Below are 23,477 nucleotides of genomic sequence, written 5' to 3' on the forward strand. Positions count from 1 at the left end.
CTACTAATCACAGAATGAGCATAGTACTGGTGCACAATAAACTAGCTACCGCTAGCGGCATAAATCATTATAATTACTGCCCAATTGCAACATGATCAATGCCCTCAGCACAGTGGGGCAACAACCACAGCCCAAGAACAACCTGATCAATGCCCTCTTAAGCATACCTTTGTACTTTTGTAGGCTCAGTTTTGTGCTTCACAATAAGGTGAAGATTTCCATAAGCCGGTGCTGATTATTTTAGTATTGATCTTACACATGACGTTTAGATTGTCTTGAGTATTATATATCATGGTGGCCTAGGAGTGACAGAATAATTATGAATTAAATGTTTCTATTTGTCAGTGAACAACTGTGGGTCGTAGCTTAAAGTGGTCTCTGGTGAAAGGCAGAACTTACCCCGGGGAGGTATATCACACACTGCCGTCTTCACGTTGTTGGGGATCCACTCCACAAAGAAGGAACTGTTCTTGTTCTTCACGTTGAGCATCTGTTCGTCCACCTCTCTCATCGACATACGGCCCCGGAACACAGCCGCCACGGTCAGGTACCTGCACAATGGCTGCCTCGAATGATGTTTACCCAAATTTACCCAAGGGCTACTAACACTAGTGGCCTCGAGGATGACAGGAAGCCGGTGGCTTGTCGAAGGTTCCCCACCCCTATTTGCCTCGTTTGTAATGCTATATTGTTAATGCTTATTAATATCCATATATACCTGTATCTGGGAATCGAAGTAGAATTTACATTATATATATATATATATATATATATATATATATATATATATATATATATATATATATATATATATATATATATATATCTTTGAATACTGATACGATTTATTCCTGTATCTGTGACTCTAGGTACATTTTATGAATGGTTTCCCGTATTTAAACCCATTCTTAGGATACTCTCAAGAAGACATTTGATATATGTTCGAATTCAGCTTTCATGACTTCACATTCAATTGACATACGTCTACAAAAAGTTCGCAACTCAATAATAAATGCAAACGCGCTTAAATCTCTTCAAGCCATCGCTCAAGGTGTGGTTTAATATTCAAAACCCGAGTGCCAGTAATCTTAGGCTTCCATAGTTTAGACTCTTGAGCCAACATACACCCACAGTGTGAGGCACTTGGGCCAGTATGTAGACACACACACACACACACACACACACACACACACACACACACACACACACACACACACACACACACACACACACACACACACACACACACACGGAGGGAGACATAAGGTACCTGCCGTTGCGGGGGTCACAGGCGCACATCATGTTCTTGGCATCAAACATCTGGAGAGTGAGGTCTGGGACGGACACGTTGCGGAAGGACTGGTTGCTGCGGGAGGTGAGGGGAGCGAACCCTGGCATGAAGAAATGAAGGCGGGGGAAGGGAACCATGTTGACAGCCAGCTTCCTCAGGTCGGCGTTCAACTGGCCGGGAAATCTGTGAGAATGTCACCTTATGTTCATGATAATACACCAATGATACTACATGTCCAGTCGAAGTCTACTGAACAAAAAACATGAAAAATGGAGACACCGATGTGCTTCCAAGCCAGCCTCTCACACTACATAAGCGGACAAAATAAGTATTATGTGTTTGAAATATAATCGTTAGAAATTAACGTTCTCCTGGACTAACGGAATCGGTTTCGTAAGGTCATCAGGGTAGTCGTCTGATGTCATCAGACTTCTGTACGTACTGGAAAATCTCAGAGATTGAACGCTTGAACGATTAAATTTGCGAGAACGGGTTGCCCTGAGAAAGGACTGTCCAGATATTGAATTTAATTATATTGAAATACTTGATTCATAAATGTTTGTTTTGTACATTTATCGTTTAGTTCATTTACACAGATTTACAGTAAATTATTTAGCTAAGAGAAAGCATACTAATAACATATGTAATATCTATAATTATAAACTGTATACTCAAGAATTATATTTAGATTTAGAAGCTACATTTATCAAGGATTTTAAAATCATTACAGTTGCCAAATTCAAAATCTGAAACTTTCCATAACATCTTATAGAAATCGTTACAATAATGGATGAACTAAACAGGTGTACATCAGTCTAAATCAAACTGCATTTTTGACTTAGAGTAACTTTCAGCTTATTTATAATAATAATGTATAACAATATATAAATATTAATTTTAAAAGATAATAATATAAAATATTCGCTATACTGGTAAGAACATATTTCTTGGAATTGGTTGTTCCTACAAATGAAGGCAGAGTTTTGAGAGACATATTAGAGAAATTAAGGACAAAACAAGTTAAGCAAGTACTAGCAGGGAGCAGGGTGAGGGCAAGAGGTAGGGGTCAGGTAGGGCACAGTGCCAATGAGACCTAGGTAACCCATCATTGTTGTCAAATCCCTTCTGCTCCAGATAACTTGGTCTAATAGGTGAGAAACCAACAGCCACCGCAATAGCCTGGAATTTCCTGTTTTAACAATCGAGGTGGGGTCCCTCGATTGTTTCAAGCGCGGGTTGGACATGTATATGAGTGGGATTGGGGGGTTATAGATAGGAGCTGCCTCGTATGGGCCAATAGGCCTTCTGCAGTTGCCTTTGTTCTTATGTAACAAGTCTGGGTCTGTTTTAATCTGACACCTGTATATACGGGCAGCACAAAACGAGTTATATAGCAATGACTATCCTCAGGTTGGGCTGCTGTTACCTGTGGGGAATAGCTGCAGGTAACGACTCTCACTATCCTGAACTCTCTAGTGTAAACTCTGTGAAACAAGAACTGGGTCATACTTTATAAATACTGTTTGAGAGAGTATTGAACATTATACCATTAGACCTCGTCGACCTGCTGGCATGAGATACCTGGAACTCTACAACTGCGATATTCATTTTATGTGCGCAAAGATACCTCATAATTTACCTGAGTCATAATCTCTCTAGTGGCCTCGACGAGGACAGGAAGTAGACGGTCACCCCCATTGTTCCTAAGAACTTTTTCCAACCGGATTTTGAACCGTCTTGGCACTTACGGCATCGGCGGGTAGGCGTTTCCATGGGGTTTATTACCCTATGGGTGAAAACGCAGCTCCTGTTTTTTATTCTACACTATAGCTTGTTGAGCTTGCAGCTGTTGCCTCTTGTATGCGTTACATTAGGATAGGTCGTTAGGTTAAGTACATTCTTGCGGAGCCGCTAATACGCATGAGGCGGGAATGGATGTGCTCGAGTGGGGGGTGTTGAGGAGGGGGTAGAGGTGCTAGGGGGTGCAAGAAGGAGGGCACAAGTAGGGGGTACCTTAAGCAGGTGGTGACGCCGGACATGGTCAGGGAGACGAGGTGGTTAAGGTCACCGTAGGTTGGGGTAGCCAGCTTGAGCGTGCGGAAGCAGATGTCGTAGAGTGCCTCATTGTCGATGCAGAAGGTCTCGTCCGTGTTCTCGACCAGCTGGTGCAGCGAGAGGGTCGCGTTGTACGGCTCCACCACAGTGTCTGACACCTGCACCACCACACTGGTTACTGCCATTATCTTGTATCTTCAACACTTATTGCAACCCTTACAACTTCCGCACTTGTCACCTCCCTACACCCCCCTCCACTAGTCATTCCTCCTACACACCACACACCAACACTTGTCACTCCAATATATTCTCCACTACTTCTTATCAACCAATTATCCACGTATCACGATACTCAACATCACACCAACACGGGAATTTATGAAATTTGTGGAAGATATTGTAAAATCTATAATAAAAGCTGTAACAAACTAGGCTGTTGTAAGAATTATCCAGAGTGGTTTATCGACAAAAGAGAATGGGAAGCTGAGCCCGCATGGTGACCTGACCCCCAGGGGAATTCGCGGTGGAAATAACCGACGCTTTGTTCATAGCTGCGTATAATGAATCATCCTATAGTATTCAGTAATTTAGAGAAAATTAGCCTTTATTCATTTTGCATTAAAATTGTATTGTATAATAGTACTGGATACAATATCAAGAGTATTCTAATTATTGAGTTTAAGTCACCATCAGTGACGTCATGAATCAGATCTAACTTTTAAGGCGGAGTGACCGGCGGTCATAGGTCAGTAGGGTTGACAGGTCTACTATTTCTCAAAGTTTTAATAACCATTTTTGTGATCGGGAACAGCTCTGCCGTTAGATGTTTGTGTAATTTAATTCAGTAAAATAATTCAACCAGTCTGGATCAATTAAGTACAACAGAGTTTAATTGTTATAACTTAACCTTGCTAAAGTAACTGGGTAAGCGATGCGGACCAATACAATGTTCTAGTCTGGGGTAGACCAGACAAGGAAGAGATCAGTGTGAATACGGGAGCAGCTGGGAGAGGTCAAACATCTTACCTCTCCCCAAGACCAGCCAACATCTAGAGCTGGTCGCCCAAGGTATAGTTGCTATGGTTATGTATAGAAATAGTCTCATTTGCCACTCAGGTCAAGTAGGGAGTGTTAAAGTGATAGGGAGTGAACATTTTTAGATTTTGTTTTAGTTTTCTTTTAATAAATTAAATTTGTTAATAATTTGCATTTTTATTGTCTCCATTTGGTTATGTGTATACTTGTCCTGGTCACGTGGTCCACACGAGGCAGAGTTGTATTGGGCGCCGATTCTAACATCGAATCGGAATTATCATTACCGTGTAATTTATTCCACACTCAAGGTCATCGTTTATAGTGGGGATCAAGCCCCAAGGTTGATTAATTAGCGTGATCGATCCAGACCTCGATCATTGCTCTTGTGTTACTGGTCTGGTGGTGGCAGCATAGAGGCGACTCTAGGGTTTGCTCAGAGCCTAGGTCACGCCATACTGGGTGTAGAATCCTAAGTCGGTCAATCGTCTTAGGACCACGTGGCGTGGAGTTGGCTTTGGTAAAAGTTTTGGAGTCCCTTGGTAGAGAATAAAAAGTAAGAATACGGGTAGAGGGAGTAGAAGGTAGATAAGTAGAGTGTGGAAACCTAACCAGTTACAAAGCGATAAGATATATAGAAATGTAGATGAAAAAGTGTGAATAATTGAGCGGTCTTTTAGACATCAAGTTAACCAATGACAGACTGTGGAAGGCTCCAACACCACCAAAGGGTATCCTGGTCTTGTGGCAGGGCGGAGGACAGCTGAGCACCCCAAACAAATTACGAAAGTGACGAGGTGTTGGTCTAGGCACTCAAGAAAATGTTTCAGAAGGTGAATGAAAAAGAACCAGAGTGAAAACGGCATCAGTATTGTAATTGAGTCACCTCAGAGAAGGTAAATAAACACCTAGAGGAAATAGACTTAACATATATAGTAGAGTGAGATCAGGTATCACTATGGCTGCTGAAGGAGGCTATGGGGTACTTTGTTCTACGCTAACTAAGATTTTCAATAAACCACTCGAGACTGGAGAACTCCCAGAAATCTAGAACAAAACAAAAGCAGTTAAAACGTTTTAGAAACGAAACATACAGGAATTTTAAAAACTCAAAATGTCCCTGAGACCGCTCCCCACAGTAGGCTAGTGAATAAGACGTAAAAAACTGGGATAACTGAACTGAGTATGAAAGTATCTGATGAACAGGAAATAAAAGGGTCAAACTCAAGAGAAGAGGTGCTGGCTTACTGTCCTAGTCTATGTGAGTGATCTTCCCGAGGGAATGTAAAGCCGAGAAAGACTGTGAAGTGTTGCAGGAAGACAGTAACAAACAGTAGGAGTTAGATTTCAAATGACAAATGAGTTAGATTTCAGTCCTGACAAGGGTAAGGTAATGAAGCTGGCAAAGGATGGAAGAAGATCAAAAGGAATGTATACTATACGCGGCAGGCAAATGCAGGAGTCAGAACAACGCTTCATACACCATACACAAGCACTTCTCCCCCCCCCCAAATATACCAAAAGAAACTCCCCGTCACAGCAGTAATTATAATGCGTGTTTCGTGTAAATTAATGTTTCTTTGTCGATTTAACCTCACAGGAAGATTAATGTCTTACTGCATGTTATTAAGCAACACTTATTTATAATTAAATATAATGTTTTTCAGAGTTGAGAGTATTTTATAATAATGCATTATTATGGCAACAGTTCCTTACGTCCTTGGAGATAATGCAGGCATGCTAACCACCATCCAACTAACCTGGCATAAGAAGCTGCAGTATTTAACAAGCTTGACAGGGGGGACGTACTGGGCAGTAGGTGTACCTGGAACTGGACAAATCTGACAAGGGACTTACCTGGAAGAGAGCAATCCTGGCAAGGAACTGGGCCGGAACAAGCCAGGAATGAGATTGAATATAAGAGAGAATATACCTGGCAGGGGCGCTTGGCTCACCGCTCCTGTGCCAGGTAAGTCCACTATGGGCTCACCTCAGAGAAGTCACCTCAGATAAGGAGCCCGTGCTACTTGCCCCGCTCCTGTTCCAGGTGAGTTATTGGCTCACCATAGCCCGTGCTACTTGGAACTTGTTCCGAGTAGCTGAATCTATAACAACAACAACAACTGGCAGGGGACGTATTTGGCAGGTGGCGTGGGACTGCAGGGAGTTCGCCTGACAGGAGACGTACCTTGGGGCTGGGCACGACGGAGAAGGTGTTCATGATGCGGTCGGGGAATTCCTCGCGGACCTTGGAGACGAGGAGAGTGCCCATGCCGGACCCTGTCCCTCCACCTAACGAGTGGACCAGCTGGAATCCCTGCAAGACACACACATTACGACACCTACAACACCCAAGCTCACATTAGTTCACATAAAACACGCACACGCATATTAGAACACCTGCAACTCACGTTAATACACCTGGGCTGCAAACGGTTAATATATCCGTTACATGCACGAACATACAGTAATCAACGCATGTTATTATGTTTGCATTGCACAAATATACAGTACTTTGCTTCTCGGAAAGACAGACATAAACACTAACAGTCGCTCAGGCTAGCGCGTGGTGGCGTCCAATGATCAACATCGTCTAGGACAAGAGATCTAGCGAGTGAGGAAGGCAAGGAAGATAAGACAGCAGACAAGGAGAGTTCACAATGAGAAGTGCAAAAAACATAAACAAAAACTCTAGAGGTGTGAGACTTGTATACTGTATCACAATAATTAAAGGAATTACTGTTGCCATTGTTTCTACACACACATACACATACACATACAACCCTCCCCTTCCCTACACATATATATAAACCCCTGACATACTTGTGTAAAGGAGGAAATGTATATGTTTATCTCTCAGAATGTTCGGTAATACGTTTATTGCTTGTGATGTGTGTCTATGTATGTATTAACACGATGTACTGAACGGGGTGAGAATAGCTTGAGCTACCTCATCCTTTTGTGTGTATTTTACCTCAATAAACTTATTTCAATTTCAATCCCCTGACACACACACACACACGGGGACACGTCATATATATATCAGTGCCCAAAAAGCGCTGATCGAGCACTTGTACCCTATTGCTAGACCTCAGACATAAACTCCATCAAACCATCAATCCATCCACATGTCTAAACATACAAACCTGGAGACACTACCGTATGGGCCATCTGTGGGAATAGTGCCTCACAGTACACTGTACCTGGACAACACAAAAAATGGTTTGCCTCGGGCACGTACCTGAAGACAGTCGCAGTTTTCAGACTCCTTCCTGATGCTGTCGAGGACGGAGTCAACGAGCTCTGCGCCTTCCGTGTAGTGACCCTTGGCCCAGTTATTGCCTGCGCCACTCTGGCCTGCCCGCCAACACACAAATGTTTTTTGTTTACCATTCCATACTCACGCATAGAGTTCATATAGCAATTAAAGCCTATAGAAACCGCGAAACTATAACCGTTCACAAATGATTGGGATGAAGTGATGTTAAATTACGGGTTCCGAACTCTCGTTGATGAAGGAACTGTGCACAAATACAGAGGGAAGAATGCAAATGCAGCGGCTGCTTACCGAAGACGAAGTTATCAGGCTTGAAGAGTCCTCCATAAGGGGAGGACCTGACGGCATCCATGGTGCCGGGCTCCAGGTCCACCAGCACCGACCGAGGTACGAAGCGACCACCTGCGGATCCAACACAAGACCTCCGTGAATATTTCATATCTGTGCTGCACATTATACAAAACAAGTCACATTATACAAAGCAATTCTAATGTGAGGATGTTGAGTTTGCTTCCCCTTGTCGTTGTTATTGTCTCTCACTGACTCTTGGGAGGCTGAGTTAGACATACCTTCTGGAGACGTGATGAGTCAGACTGACCTGAGGCCTCGTTGTGGTAGACATTGATTCGCTCCAGCTGTATGTCGTGGGTGCCGTTGTAGAGGCCCGTGGGCTCTATCCCGTGCTCATCGCTGATCACCTCCCAGAACTGTCAATCATACGACGGTGTTAACACGAGGCGGCGATACACACGTCGAACACTTTATGTAGGGCAGACGTAACTCTGTGTATCTATGTATTTATGTCTGTAGGTTAGGTTAGCATTTTAAAAGCACTACAATCACCTTCTGTGGTTGATTGTTCAACAAATCCCTGAACTATATGTTTAACAGATCTCTCATCCTGTCCATGGAGGACAGAAGAAAATGTATATATTGTGGTTAGCATTGTAAATGTGTGGCCACGTCTGTGGTAGAAAATAATAATAATAAAAGACTAGTCCCTATATAGTGTTATTAACCTGTACTGGAAACATTTACCTTATCTCCCAGAAAGCTCGCAAGGAAGATAAGAAGGCAAGGAAGTTCGCTTGCGCTGTTTTTTGACATTGATGAGATATCGACGGCATCATTATTATCATCTCCAACTGCTGATAACCAAGCCGGTGATGATGCTTATTTGGTAAAGTTAACACTCACATACTCCAATAAACATTAACCTTACAGAGCACTAAGTCAAGTTTCTTTAGTGAAATACAATTATAGGAGTTTGCTATGACAGAAGGGATAACTCAGATGATGAACAAAGAAAGAGTAAGTTTAGATGAATAAACTAAGAACATAGGAAACTATAAGAAAACCCTATTATTTGATCAACTAAAAAACAAATTCAGTTTATGGAGTGCCAGCCAGAGAATGTTTTAAATTTATTTCGTCTTTTGTCATTATATATATATATATATATATATATATATATATATATATATATATATATATATATATATATATATATATATATATATATAAAGTGATGGAAGCTAAAATTCCGGACTTTTGGAGAATTTTTATAATTCTTCCCTGACGAAAATGTTGACACATGAATTCAGGACATGTTTTGGAAAATACGGACGTAAGGCCACCCTAAACAATAAGGATGAGTGAACATAAAATCAATTAGCTGTAAAGACATGATATCAAGATCACTATCATAAAGATAGTGTCAAAAAATGGAATAGGAATGCTGTCTACTGAGACAACGATGTGTATTGAAGGTTACTGTGATATATCAAAGATGGCGTCTGCTGCATAACGCCCATGTCAACTGCCTCTTGGTTTGGGACAGAGTCTCATCCCGACACTGTACAGGCAGCTAAATAATGCAACGCAGAAGGTTTAATTAAGTTATTAACATATTCTCTACGCACATAAAGTCATTTAGACCCGGCGACGTTTCGGTCCGTCCTGGACCATTCTCAAGTCGATTGTGCCTTCACGTCATCGTCCCTTCATTTTCTAGTGTGTGGTCTGGTCAACATACTTCAGCCACGTTATTGTGACTCATCGCCTGCATAATCCTGCAGAGGCTGTGACGACTGCCTGGCCCACTCACCAGCATCACACCGTGTAAATGTCAACACTGGTGCCTCGTCCGTACAACTGCCCGGTGCAGTCCCCATCAAACCAACCAAATTGGAAATCAATAGTATTTATCAAAGTCGGAATTTATATGCAAACGAAGTGTATGAAATGGCCGTCACTTGTGAGAAATGTATGACGGCCATTTCAACAATTGAGGAAACATCTGTGTAAGCCCATACGTGACTCGCCCTCACCTCCTGACCCCAACACGAAATCAATTATGATAAATAATTCACCCAGCATGGCAACGGTAAGTTTTAGCGCCGGGATTTCTTGCGCGCGCGTGTGCTTACCTTGCTGTTTCTAGGGGAAATATGATCTAGTTGTCGAGCCCAGCCTTATAACTACGCACGTGATGCATCTATGTTTTCCTACCTTTCAGCACAGTCATACTTGTTCTTAAAACTGTGATTGGTGGTTGGTCTATTTTGGTGGTGGTGAATGGTGGTTACCCCATATTTTTCCAGTCTAGTCCGTTTGTTACTCACTGCATACGACTTCTTCCCTAAATTTAGTTGGCTCATCTCTGTTTACAAGTGGGCCTGTGTCCCCTCACTCTGTTATCCATCATTTTGGAAAACGACTATCTCTATTAATTTTGCATATTTTACGTTGTTATCATATCTCCTCGTTTACTTCTTCTGTCGCCTGTAATCATAACTTATATATCATATGTCTGGTACTTATCGCGTGGCACATCTCTGGACCTTCTAAACTGTCTCCCTTTACATTACCAGGTGTGTGTTCCCTGCTGGAGCTGCGTGTTGTGTGAATGGTCTAACATGTGTCATGTGTTGAAGCAGACGCTTGTGTGTTGTAGCAGCTTCCTGTGCAGCCCATCATCCTAACGTTTCAGAACGTCAAGGAAACTGTAAATTTAAAGTGTCCTTTCCTAACCTACCAGAGGGACCCAAAACAGAAAACGGGACAGTACGTCACGTTCGCGAGCCATTTCCATTTGTTTAGTACAAAAGTTTTTGGCCTTTGGCATACGAGCGAAAAGCGACGTTTTTTGTGGGAGGACAAGTTGTCTGTGTGTTATAGCAGCTATAGCCCCCCCTCGGTATGTGTTATCGTACGTCTGCAGGTGTGGAGTGGACGTTGCAGTGTCAAGATATTGATCAGCCTCAAGCATGTCCCTCTGGAGGAATAATCATCATTCCATATTGCTCACTCAGACACGGACTCCTCGAGTGGTCATTCCCTCGCAAGCAAGACTGGCGCCTTAGTGTTACACACACTAAGGGTACACGCACGCATGATCACAGGGATGACATGGCAGAGATAGATGAGAGGTTCGTCAGGATAAACGAAGGGATGAGGAAGTATGAGTCATAGTCACGTGATGGAAGCTCTTATTGAAGTGCGAGAGTTGGGAATAAGTTGAGTTAAAATCAGGTGTAAATTAGACGCAACACAGAAGAGCCAAGAGTCGTTGACTTAGTGGCCAACGCCAGAAAAGGTGGAGTTCAAGAATTTTATTCAAGTACAGTTCGATAGGCACATGTACAGTGTTATTAAACACGTTCATCATATTTATGTTTTGGTAAGAATATTTAGGTACTGAGGATGAATCTTAAGGTCCTCTTCGACCCCCAGCCAGGGGTATCATCATACTTAACAACACATCAGTTTACGTGGAGCGTAACTTAAACTAGGAGTCACAATGCTTCCAGAAGCTCAGGAGTCACTCATTGGCTGCTACTTGTGATGTAACTGGCTCCACCTACGTCTCATGAATGTGGGTGGAACTAGTATGGTGTTCTCGTTCCCAATATCACTTAGATGATACACGTTCTATGAGAGTGGTTGTGTAGGATACTGACATTAGCGACGTCGGTGGTACAGGCGGCTGGAGACGCCGCACCCAATAACCTTCATCTTGCTACAGTGGCTGTTCATGCACGTGAATAAAGTGTTATTACCCACGGTATTGTGGATTGGATTTTATACAGTGGCTTGTTGCCGTGTCGTCTAAAAAAAGCATATAAACAGCATCTGTCTGTGTGAAAATAAAGGCAGCTGGATAAAGCAAAGACACTTAACAAGATGAGCGATTACTGAGGTTTCGCTTAAGTCTCACAATGGTACACACCTCAGGCTTATTGTTAGAGCGGAGGTTGGGTGAGGTAGGAGAGGTGTTGAGAGGGGTGGAGGGAAAAGGTGGGCCCAGAGATTAATGTTTTTAACGCAGGTATTCATTCATACATTTTGAGAGAAAGTTTCTGAGGACGCGGCACGATGCTGATAACTTCCTGATGATATTCAATGGTATTTTGCGTCTGTATCACCACTGCTTCTAGATATCTATTAGTCTGGCCCGACTTATATAATAACTACTAGCTTGGCTTTTTTTTTACATCTTTATCGCGATGAATGACGCCTGCTGTGTTTGGGCTACGAGTTGGGCTACCATTTTCATCACCACCACCACCACCACCACTACGACTACCATCATCACCACCACCACACTCACTACTACCTGTACTTTGTCTCAGCAGTACAAAGACAAAGAGCCTGGTAAAGAGTACCAGGCGTGTCCTACTTGTCAAGGTACACACAGGAGAGAGCTGGAAACGTTAATGAGTCGAAGAAATGTAAGGAAATACTCGCACCCTGTACGGGTGTTCAACAAATAGAATGCACTAAAAGAAGTTGTGGAAGCCACCTCCGTACACAACTTTAGGACCAGATTCGACGAAGATTTCAAACGTAAGGATAGTTAACTTACAATAGATAAACCAAGTACAGTAAGCAGGAAATTCTAGACCTTACGTCCCCGTAGTGAGTAACGTGTGTGTTCCAATAGTTCCCACCTTAATCTTCAAAGTTCTTTTATCTCGGATTTTCACCTTTATATTTTGGACATTTTCTTGTATTTCATTCACGACACATTTCTACAACACTATAAAAACAGTTCTGAATGTCTTATCCCAGTTTGCAATCTTCAGAGTACAGTACAGCTGTACACTCTGTACCTGGTACAGTACAGCTGAACACTGTACCTAGTACAGTACAGACCGCTTGTTCTGACCTTGGATGATAAAAGTTGGTGGGGTACATTAGTATTGATCCCCCTAACTAGTGCTTATGGAAGGGTCCCTGGTGGACGGAACTGTAATGAGGTAATTGGTCGTGATGATAGTTCTCAAAGGTTTAGCCACAGTGTTCCAACGCACTGTGAGAGAGAGCGAGAGAGAGAGAGAGAGAGAGAGAGAGAGAGAGAGAGAGAGAGAGAGAGAGAGAGAGAGAGAGAGAGAGAGAGAGAGAGAGAGAGAGAGAGAGAACGAGAGAGAGAGAGAGAGAGAGAGAGAGAGAGAGAGAGAGAGAGAGAGAGAGAGAGAGAGAGAGAGAGAGAGAGAGAGAGAGAGAGAGAACGAGAGAGAGAGAGAGAGAGAGAGAGAGAGAGAGAGAGAGAGAGAGAGAGAGAGAGAGAGAGAGAGAGAGAGAGAGAGAGAGAGAGAGAGAGAACGAGAGAGAGAGAGAGAGAGAGAGAGAGAGAGAGAGAGAGAGAGAGAGAGAGAGAGAGAGAGAGAGAGAGAGAGAGAGAGAGAGAGAGAGAGAGAGAGAACGAGAGAGAGAGAGAGAGAGAGAGAGAGAGAGAGAGAGAGAGAGAGAGAGAGAGAGAACGAGAGAGAGAGAGAGAGAGAGAGAGAGAGAGAGAGAGAGAGAGAGAGAGAGAGAGAGAGAGAGAGAGAGAGAGAGCGAGAGGAGAGAAAGGGGTGTCATTTAATTTTGGTTTCATCTTTCAATAACACTTTTCTCAACAATGTGCTTTAAATGGAAACAAGAAGCATATTAAGCAACAGTATGTAACAATCCGTTATCAGCTTTTACAATCCTGATGTTCTCAATAATTGACAAGGTGTTGACAGTGTCTGGATGTGTCAATCGATCAGGAAGAAAGTGACCTTCCCGCGTGACACCAGCTGTCCCGTGACCTAACATAAAAACCTAAGTGCAGGCGATGAGTCACAATAACGTGGCTGAAGTATGTTGACCAGACCACACACTAGAAAGTGAAGGGACGAAGACGTTTCGGTCCATCCTGGACCATTCTCAAGTCGATTCTCAAGTCACAATCGACTTGAGAATGGTCCAGGACGGACCGAAACGTCGTCGTCCCTTCACTTTCTAGTGTGTGGTCTGGTCAACATAAAAACCTAAGTATTGGGGATCACCTCAGTCTATACTCAGGAAGTCCTATACTCAGGAAGACTATTCAATTTCTTCATGGAGCCTGTTAAGGCGTTTACGACGAAATAAGTAATGATACATTTCTTATTCCCCCCAATGTATAATTCCCTAACTAGATGGTCTGATTGCTCGTGTTAACAGCTTCGTTGATTTACACTCAAGAGATAACACGAGGACCAGCATGAATATTAAATAGCGTAAAAAATTCTTTTTAAAAAGTTAGATCAATTCTTGCTCTGTAATTATCAGGGACGAATAAGAGAAATACGAACACTTGTAATCAACAATGCAAGAACAGCGAAAGTTGAAATTTAGCTGTGCAACATTTTGACGCTTTCTTCCAAGGTCAGTGATGCTGGAAGGTACTGAAGGTCAAGTTTAGCGGCACCCATACGAGGGTCGAACTGACAGTAAGTTTACAACCAAATAATATTTGAAAGTTTTAATTCCCGGTGATACAAGTGAATGAAATATTATCATAGACGATACTGTTGTTTGTAGTTTATATAATCTAAGGTTAATATTCCCATTTCAGTTTAGTGTTTTTTCTACAACACTGTCAGCAGCTACGAGGGATGACACCACGAGGTTTTGTGTACGAAATGTGACAGTAATAGCACAATGTTTTTTTGAAAAACAGGGAATTTATGCATCATTTTACCGAAGATAAAATATGAATGATGTGTCATAAACTGCTCAGTGTAACATGGTGTCGTCACGCCTCATGGTAACACCATGGCTACTCTGACGCACTTTGAAACCTTAAGAATAAAACTGTGTGGATGAACGTCTGGCCATGACACATCTGTATGATAATGTTGGGTCTTTACTTCTATGTTGCTAAAGGTAATGTGCTTATAGTTATAACGTGTGGTGAGAAGAGATGTTTTTAAATCCAGGTTTGGTGGCTGTAAAGAAAGCTAATAACCGACTCAGAACATGAAGTAAAGTGACATTTTGTGAGAGTATTTCAAGACTTACTTATGCGCCAAATCTTTTGTGTTATTTAGATAATCTTGTTAATACATTCGCCTTGATCAACAGTCATAACTTATATTATTTTACCTATTTTGTAAAGTAAATTAATTTAGTGTTAGTCTGTAAGCTTAGGTAATTATCTTGAAAAAGTTCAGTCATTATGACCATATAACATTTAGAAGGAATATGAGAACAAGATGCTGGGACGGAGGGAAGGAACGGTGCCCAACCATTTGTACCACTAGGAATCGAACGCCGACCCTGCAAGAACCGAGGCTGTAGTTGGACAAACCAGTACAAGTGGATGACAGGCAACGAGAATACTCTTCAATACTCAGCACAGTACGCAAATGATACCCGGTAATCGAAAAAAGAGATGCAGTCCACCGACAATCTAAACTAATATTCAAACAGAAACTCATTACAGATTACCCAAGCAGAGTGAGATGCTAAAATAGCCGGGGAGGTTTACTCTCCACCTCTTAAACTGTTCCTTATCCATGTCTGCCAGCTCTCCATCTCTCATTAAACGTGTAATCATACTAGAAAAAAAAACAAATTAAGAGCAGATCATCTACACTTTTCTAGAATCGTTGAGAATAACGACGGATTATTGGCACTGTGTCGATTACCAGTAACTGAGTGACCGGGATTCCAGTCATGTAACCTTTACTGTGTGTATTGACTCTCCCAGGGAGGCCAGGGCGCCAAGAATGCTGTGACGACATTACCACGCCTACGAGTGCTATGCCACACCCACCACTGCTATGCCACGCCCACTACTCCTATGCCATGCCCACTACTGCTACACCACGCCCACCTCTGATCTACTATGCAGAGCAACGTTACCGGAGGGGGCTGTGTTACCAGAGGGGGCTGTGTTACCGGAGGGGGCTGTGTTACCAGAGGGGGGGCTGTGTTACTAGCAGGGCCTGTATTAAGGAACCTTGACCCTCCATTCAGCGGCAACATCATTTACCCAAAATGTAGTGTAGGTAATAGGCCAGACACGCACACATGGAAGACGGGAAGGAGGAGGAGGAAGAGGAGGAGGAGTAGGAGGAGGAGGAGGAGGAGGAGGAAGAGGCGGAAGAGTGTTCCGTGCCTGACGACAAAGGGGACTATGATCACTTAGTCTCTACATCATTATGCTAACATGCAAATTTCTGGACAAAAATAATCTGTAAAAGTAATGGAACTTCTCGTGACACTGAATTTTGAAACAGTGGGACAACACAGATTCCCGAAAGGAAATCTCCACCCGACAAACATGAGCGAGTTCCATAACGTAGTCGCCAGAATGCCACAATGCACCAAGATGAAGAATGGATAAACTGCAGCTTCTTAGACTCTTGGAAAGTTTATAATACAGTTCTCACGCCATTTTTCAAGCCCACCCCCATCAACCACCCTCGCCCACCGCACAATCCAATTGATTTCCACATTCATATATCACGTTGGTGGGATTTATTTTGTGTATTTGAAGTGAGGCATATCCTCACTTTAAATTGGTGAGCTCCCTTACCTATACCAAAGTGCGTGGGCGGGGGTGAGGTGGGGGGCGTTATATGTAAAACTTGAACTGGCTTCAGTAGTAGGTGTGCATAGGAGGCTAACCATAGCCCGTGCTTCTTGCCCCGCTCCTGTGCCAGGTAAGTTACGGGCTCACTATAGTCCCCGTGCTACTTGGAACTTGTTCCGAGTAGCTGAATCTATAACAACTTCAGTAGTGGCCTCCAGACGTCCTGGGGACTGTGGCATCCCAGGTTGTATAACCTATAGCATGTCGTGGTATAGAGGGTAAGGTGCGCGGCGGCGAGTACCCAGACCGCTGGTTTGAGTCACCTCATTGTTCCAACTGATTTTCTCAGTGATGTATCACGTCAGTGGGATTTGTTTGTGTGCAAGTTGTTTGTTGTTTACTGCTAGTCGGCAGCTGTTTCTCTCATGCCTCCTCCTTCCTTCCTCGTGGCTCTGGCAGTTGCTGCATAAGTATGTTCCTCTGGAACACATAAGATTTTGTATTTCAATCGATGAAGTCGAAATATATATAATACTCACTAGGTATAATTAGATTTTCAGCAGAACAAAATGACAAACGTTTGAATGTAGTCTCGTGAGTCTGGAGTCCGCGTGGAGTCCTACAAATGTTTTTTTCTTTTAAGATAATGATGTCCCTTGACAACTCTCCATCTGATCAACATTGAGTCTGAGCTTCTCTCTGTCAGGGATGGGGCTGGTCACGTGACGGGAGCGGCTGGCGTTACTGGGGCTTGTTATTGACGAAAACTAAAGAAAATCAATTGAGTGGAATAAGTGGGTCGGTAGAGACCAGCAAAGATGGCGCGGCGGTGACGCCCTCTACTGTAACTACACTCTGTCCCGTCACCCTCTGTAACCCGCCAGTTACCCCCTGTAGCCTTCAGCGGCTACGACCACTTAGAGGTTTACAGCGTAAAATGTTATCGAACACTTCTGAGATATTCGTGTACAGCACGACAACAGGGAGACTAATTCGTGTCTGTACACTGTTTTTAGAAAGGAACAAGAAAAATTAACTTTCCATAACTCAATGTTAGAAAGGAAGAGCTCAGGAGTGGTGGTGTGGGGACATATGGCTTTGCAAGCATATTTAACTGAGTATACACACGTATGTGTTAAGGATACAAGGAAATGTTTCTTCTGAGTACGAGTAGTGAGGAAATGGAGTATGCTGGAGGAGGAGGCAGTGGTGGCTCGCTCATCAAATGGAAGAAAAGCAAAGTAAAAGTCATTGCACCAGGCAACCGACAATTAAAAACTAAGACCCAAGAGCTCGAATACAGTTCCTGCCAAAACGACTGGGTACATACACATAGTAGTAACTGACCAGCTTACAGATCAATACGACCAACAGGTCCGCCACACCCCGCTACAATTACTGACCTGCCACGTGCTCCCTACTGATGGTGGCAATGTTTTCCTGTAATTTTGAGGCGGAACGTGCAGGGGTCGCGGGGCGGTCCCCGAGCACCACAGTGTGGAGAGGGGAGGTATGCGCCACTGGGTAGTGAGGGGAGGTATGCGCCACTGGGTGGTGAGGGGAGGTATGCGCCACTGGGTGGTGAGGGGAGGTATGCACCACTGGGTGGTGAGGGGAGGTATGCGCCACTGGGTGGTGAAGGGAGGTATGCGCCACTGGGTGGTGAGGGAAGGTATGCACCACTGGGTAGTGAGGGGAGGTATGCGCCACTGGGTGGTGAGGGAAGGTATGCGCCACTGGGTAGTGAGGGGAGGTATGCGCCACTGGGTGGTGAGGGGAGGTATGCGCCACTGGGTGGTGAGGGGAGGTATGCGCCACTAGGTGGTGAGGGGAGGTATGCGCCACTGGGTGGTGAGGGGAGGTATGCGCCACTGGGTGGTGAATGGAGGTATGCGCCACTGGGTGGTGAGGGAAGGTATGCGCCACTGGGTAGTGAGGGGAGGTATGCGCCACTGGGTGGTGAGGGGAGGTATGCGCCACTGGGTGGTGAGGGGAGGTATGCGCCACTAGGTGGAGAGGGGAGGTATACGCCACTGGGTGGTGAGGGGAGGTATGCGCCACTGGGTAGTGAGGGGAGGTATGCGCCACTGGGTGGTGAGGGGAGGTATGCGCCACTGGGTAGTGAGGGGAGGTATGCGCCACTGGGTGGTGAGGGGAGGCATGCTCCACTGGGTGGTGAGGGAAGGTATGCTCCACTGGGTGGTGAGGGGAGGTATGCGCCACTGGGTGGTGAGGGGAGGCATGCTCCACTGGGTGGTGAGGGAAGGTATGCGCCACTGGGTGGTGAGGGGAGGTATGCGCCACTGGGTGGTGAGGGGAGGTATGCGCCACTGGGTGGTGAGGGGAGGTATGCGCCACTGGGTGGTGAGGGGAGGTATGCGCCACTGGGTGGTGAGGGGAGGTATGCGCCACTGGGTGGTGAGGGGAGGTATGCGCCACTGGGTGGTGAGGGGAGGTATGCGCCACTGGGTGGTGAGGGGAGGTATGCGCCACTGGGTGGTGAGGGGAGGTATGCGCCACTGGGTGGTGAGGGGAGGTATGCGCCACTGGGTGGTGAGGGGAGGTATGCGCCACTGGGTGGTGAGGGGAGGTATGCGCCACTGGGTGGTGAGGGGAGGTATGCGCCACTGGGTGGTGAGGGGAGGTATGCGCCACTGGGTGGTGAGGGGAGGTATGCGCCACTGGGTGGTGAGGGGAGGTATGCGCCACTGGGTGGTGAGGGAAGGTATGCGCCACTGGGTGATGAGTAGTTATATTATATTACTATTTTCAATAATTTCTCTATAGATAAATGTTATTTATGAAGCGGGGTTATCGTTACTATTGTTACTTTTACCAGAAATGCACCTAATAGAGCTTTATAATTTGGTTAAACAAAACACACACATACATACACTTGAACTTGGCGAGCTAATGACACTCGGCAGGAGGGAGCGAGGTCAAGACCCTACAGCCCAGACGCTTTTAATAATAGGCCCAAGGGAAGGCGAAGTGGTAGGCAGGAGCATGGGGTGGGGGGGGGGGGGGGGTGGAAGGGTGTTTGAAGCAAGTTACGAGAACTTGGTGGTTGAGAGACACGCCACCTAACCTGCAGTGTTATTACCACACACACACACACACGCACACGCACACGCACACGCACACGCACACGCACACGCACACGCACACGCACACGCACACGCACACGCACACGCACACGCACACACACACACACACACACACACACACACACACACGCACACACACACACACACACACACACACACACACACACACACACAGTCTGAGCCACAGAGACGTTAAAAAGAATTTTTTCAGTGTCAGAGTAGTTAATAATTGGAATGCACTAGGAAGTGATGTGGTGGAGACTGACTCCATACTCAGTTTCAAATGTACATATGATAGAGCCCAGTAGGGTCAGGAATCTGTACACCAGTTGATTGACGGTTGAGAGGCGGGACCAAAGAGACAAGGCTCAACCCCCGCAAGCTCAACTAGGTGAGTACAACTAGGTGAGTAGTACACACATACATACACAGTTGAGAGACGGGCCGAAAGAGCAGAACTCAACTCCCTCAAGCATAACTAAGTGAATACACACACAAACTGCCTGCTAGTTAGAAATTATTACCACTGATAAATCAGGCTGACGCGTGGTTCAAGCCGTCTTCCTGGTTTGAGAAGGGTTGGAAGATTCAGTACCTTCCTAGGTTAGTAAGAGCTTGGGTTGGGAGGCATATATACCTTGTACCTTCCTCAAGGTGCTTAGCTTTATTCATGCTCTCGTACTCCCTACGGTGCGCATTCACCTTCACCTTTTAAGCCCGCAACTATATGACGAGATCTGAGGGCGATATTCAGGAAAGTAGTTAACGTTGACTTAGAAGAGAGTTGGACTGATCAACGTAGCCGGTCAGACGTTGAGCGATAGGTCTGGCAGCTCAAGAAATACAACTTTTATTTGCGTGCATTACTACCAGTGAATGAGACAGACGCACCTTCCTGAACACACGAGATCCGATTGGGACTGACGACCAGAAGTTTAGTAAAGAACCCTGCCCTTGGGATACGTCATACCTTCACCCTGAAAACCATCCCTTCGGAATCACATACACACTCACTGGAATAGTCCCATGGTGAAAATCATTGCCTCAAAAATTTGAAAATGCATCTGGGGTGACCAATGGGTTCAAGATGTGCGTTCTTACATTGAACAAGCATTTTGGGTTCGTTCAAGGGAAGGCGCTGCATACTGTTTTTTTCGCTGTTTCTAATTCTGCTCTGGGAACTCTTATTGGTGCAGCCCTTCCTCTAGCCGCCCCTGTCTTTACCAAATACAGGCGTATTTTCAGCAGGTCATCGAGAGACCAATACAGCCTCAAGGTCTGACATATCGAGCACCAGAGGAAATGACACCTCAGTGGTAGAACGCTTTAATAGAGAAATATTATTGGTAACATTTCAGACAAAAGGCAAAATAATAGGCCAAAATGTTATTTGCTAAAAGAGCTACCGAGAGAGGACCTGCAGGCGGCAGTTAAGAATCTCCCCTGCAAGTGGTTCGTTAAGTGGAGTGTGGCGTGTTGCTCATCACGAGAGATCAATATCAACCGTTACAGTCAAGATTCCTGAGGACACGTAGTGGTCATTAGACCTCGGGTTGGTGACCCGACCATGCTTATTACATTTTGTTATTTACGTCCAAATTTACATATAACGGAGTGTACCATCTCACGGTGTGTGTGTACCATCTGACGGTGTGTGTGTACCATCTGACGGTGTGAGTGTACCATCTGACGGTGTGAGTGTACCATCTGACGGTGTGAGTGTACCATCTGACGGTGGGAGTGTACCGTTTTTCTCATGGAAGGAGTGGCTACTGGCATACAATAATATTTTTGTATCCGAGTATCGACAAAAAGGACACACAAGGAAGTCAGGACATTCAACAAGGATATGCACGACTATAAGAGGGACAATGCAATGTGGACAATAAGGAGCAGGGCGGCGCTCCATTAAGTGTCCGTGAGTTAATCATGTATGGCCAATACGCAACCTTGCCAAAGCCGTTTCCCACCGCCGGTTACGGTGATAGGGGAAGACCATGGGGACACACTACTCTTAAGAGCACGCAGTTTGTTACCAAGACCAGAAGACCAACAATCCTGCCAACAGGCAAGGATGGAGGAATGAATAACTGGGTAAAAGTCGGAATAAGGAATACCTTTACGGGATGGAGGCCATGAAATACCACCGTATGCTTCCTCTTCACTTCCCTGTGAGCGTCTTGTGTTACACATCGTCAAGTAGCTATATTGAATGCTATGTTCACTAATTTCTTCTCCATTTCTTTAATGTTAAGCATGCTATTTTTGTACATAAAACTTTTATTAAATTAATTTGTTTCATCCTCTTCCTGATTTCATCCTCCATATCTGGTTCTCTTGATATTGTTTACTTAACTTTCCAGTCATAGAAATTTATATATACATACTGTGTATAATCATAATTTTATCTTTAAGATAAGCTTTGAGTCTTTGCCTCTGATTACCCATAGCATTCTATTATTTGCTGTTGAATGTGTGTTGTTGTGTACCTAGTTCTTCCCTCCATCTGTTCATTCTATCCTTGAGGAAATTCCTTGCAATTTTCCTGGTCCATGTGTTAACGTTACTATATGATGTTGTTACACATCAGGTAAAGGGTCCCGGTTACCTTCGGTGTAGGTTCCACGGGCGAGTGATGCCTGTACTTAGTCGTCGTCCTGTTTATCTGTTGAAATTAAGAGTTCTTCTGCTGGCCAGCCCTCCCTAGTGATTGCCTGATCTGTGAGGTTGTTTGTTTTCGTAGTCCAAGGCCATCGCAGCCAGGCTGATCCAGTAACTTTAGAAACTCGTCCAGTTCTGGAGAGCTTCCACTGTTGTTCCTGCGACATTCCTTATGTTGCGACTCCACGTCGGGAACGCCTAGTGTACTTTGTCCACTGTTTCACTTTATTATTTGATTTTCAAGTGTTTACCTTCCCAGTGACTCAGTCGTCAGACAAATTGATAATTTCTGCATTAATCACAGTACAGTAATTGATTATCACTAGTGTGTATGAACTGCTTGCTTCTGTGCGTGTATATATTCGTGTGAATAAAATGATAAATGAATTTACTGCGCGTGTGTGTGTAAAAGGCTCATGTATAATTTAAGCGAGTATTAAAGTATCGGTGAAACCTTATATGTACTTGTGTATAATGTCATACTAATACGGGTTTATCATTTGTCATGCGTGTATTAATTAGACACGAGTCGTGACTGTCGCACTACACTCCAGGTAAATCCCCCACTGCCGCATACCTTATCGTTGCCACCTCCGCCTAATTACTGGCCGAGCTGAGGCAATAAGGGCTACATAAAATATGAACACTGCTCAGGACAGTGACCGTGGTGCGGGAGTTGGTCGCCAGGGGTACCGGCCACCACTCGCACACACCCGCCCGCCGCCACTGACTCTTGAGTGCCGCCACCAGCCTGTCCGCAGGGAGGAAATACGCTCACGGGAATGGATTTAGATCGACTACATAATTAGTGCTATTATCTACTCTATCAGGTTAAGTTTAGGTTATATTAAGGTTACTTCATTACATTAAGGTTTGATTAAGTTTGTTTCATTATGCTTAGTTATGGTAATATGGTGAGTTATTGACGATAAAGTGAAATATGGAATTCGAAAACTATTTCAGTATACCCGAGAATTCCGTTTATAGAAAATCAAATTTTTCAAAGAAAAAGTTTTCAGCATGAACTTTTTTATATTTTAATCAACGATTTATAATACAATAAAGCTATAACTTGAGACTAATCTCTGTTTAGAATAAAGGTTAATTTCTCAGTTTAAATGTAGACTATTACTGGAACCGTAATATGCTTTCAGACCATCACAAATATCTAGATTCTAGATAACTATCCAGATGTTTTGAGGGAGGGGGGGGGGGAGGTGT

General features: G+C 44.3%; 1 protein-coding gene across 1 annotated transcript in view; it reads right to left on the reverse strand.

Annotated features, from left to right (window-relative positions):
• The window catches only part of LOC123768643 (tubulin beta-1 chain), an 88,644-nt gene that overhangs the window by 59,429 nt on the left and 5,738 nt on the right, over positions 1–23,477 (reverse strand). Inside the window, exons 2-8 of the mRNA XM_045759279.2 lie at positions 8,254–8,362; positions 7,947–8,057; positions 7,620–7,735; positions 6,567–6,695; positions 3,305–3,504; positions 1,271–1,474; positions 400–551 (exon numbers count right to left, since the gene is read on the reverse strand). Coding sequence (XP_045615235.1) covers positions 400–551; positions 1,271–1,474; positions 3,305–3,504; positions 6,567–6,695; positions 7,620–7,735; positions 7,947–8,057; positions 8,254–8,362 — 1,021 coding nt within the window. The remainder of the gene's footprint in view (positions 1–399; positions 552–1,270; positions 1,475–3,304; positions 3,505–6,566; positions 6,696–7,619; positions 7,736–7,946; positions 8,058–8,253; positions 8,363–23,477) is intronic.

The sequence above is a fragment of the Procambarus clarkii genome, chromosome 83, assembly GCF_040958095.1.
Source record: "Procambarus clarkii isolate CNS0578487 chromosome 83, FALCON_Pclarkii_2.0, whole genome shotgun sequence".
NCBI lineage: Eukaryota > Metazoa > Arthropoda > Malacostraca > Decapoda > Cambaridae > Procambarus > Procambarus clarkii.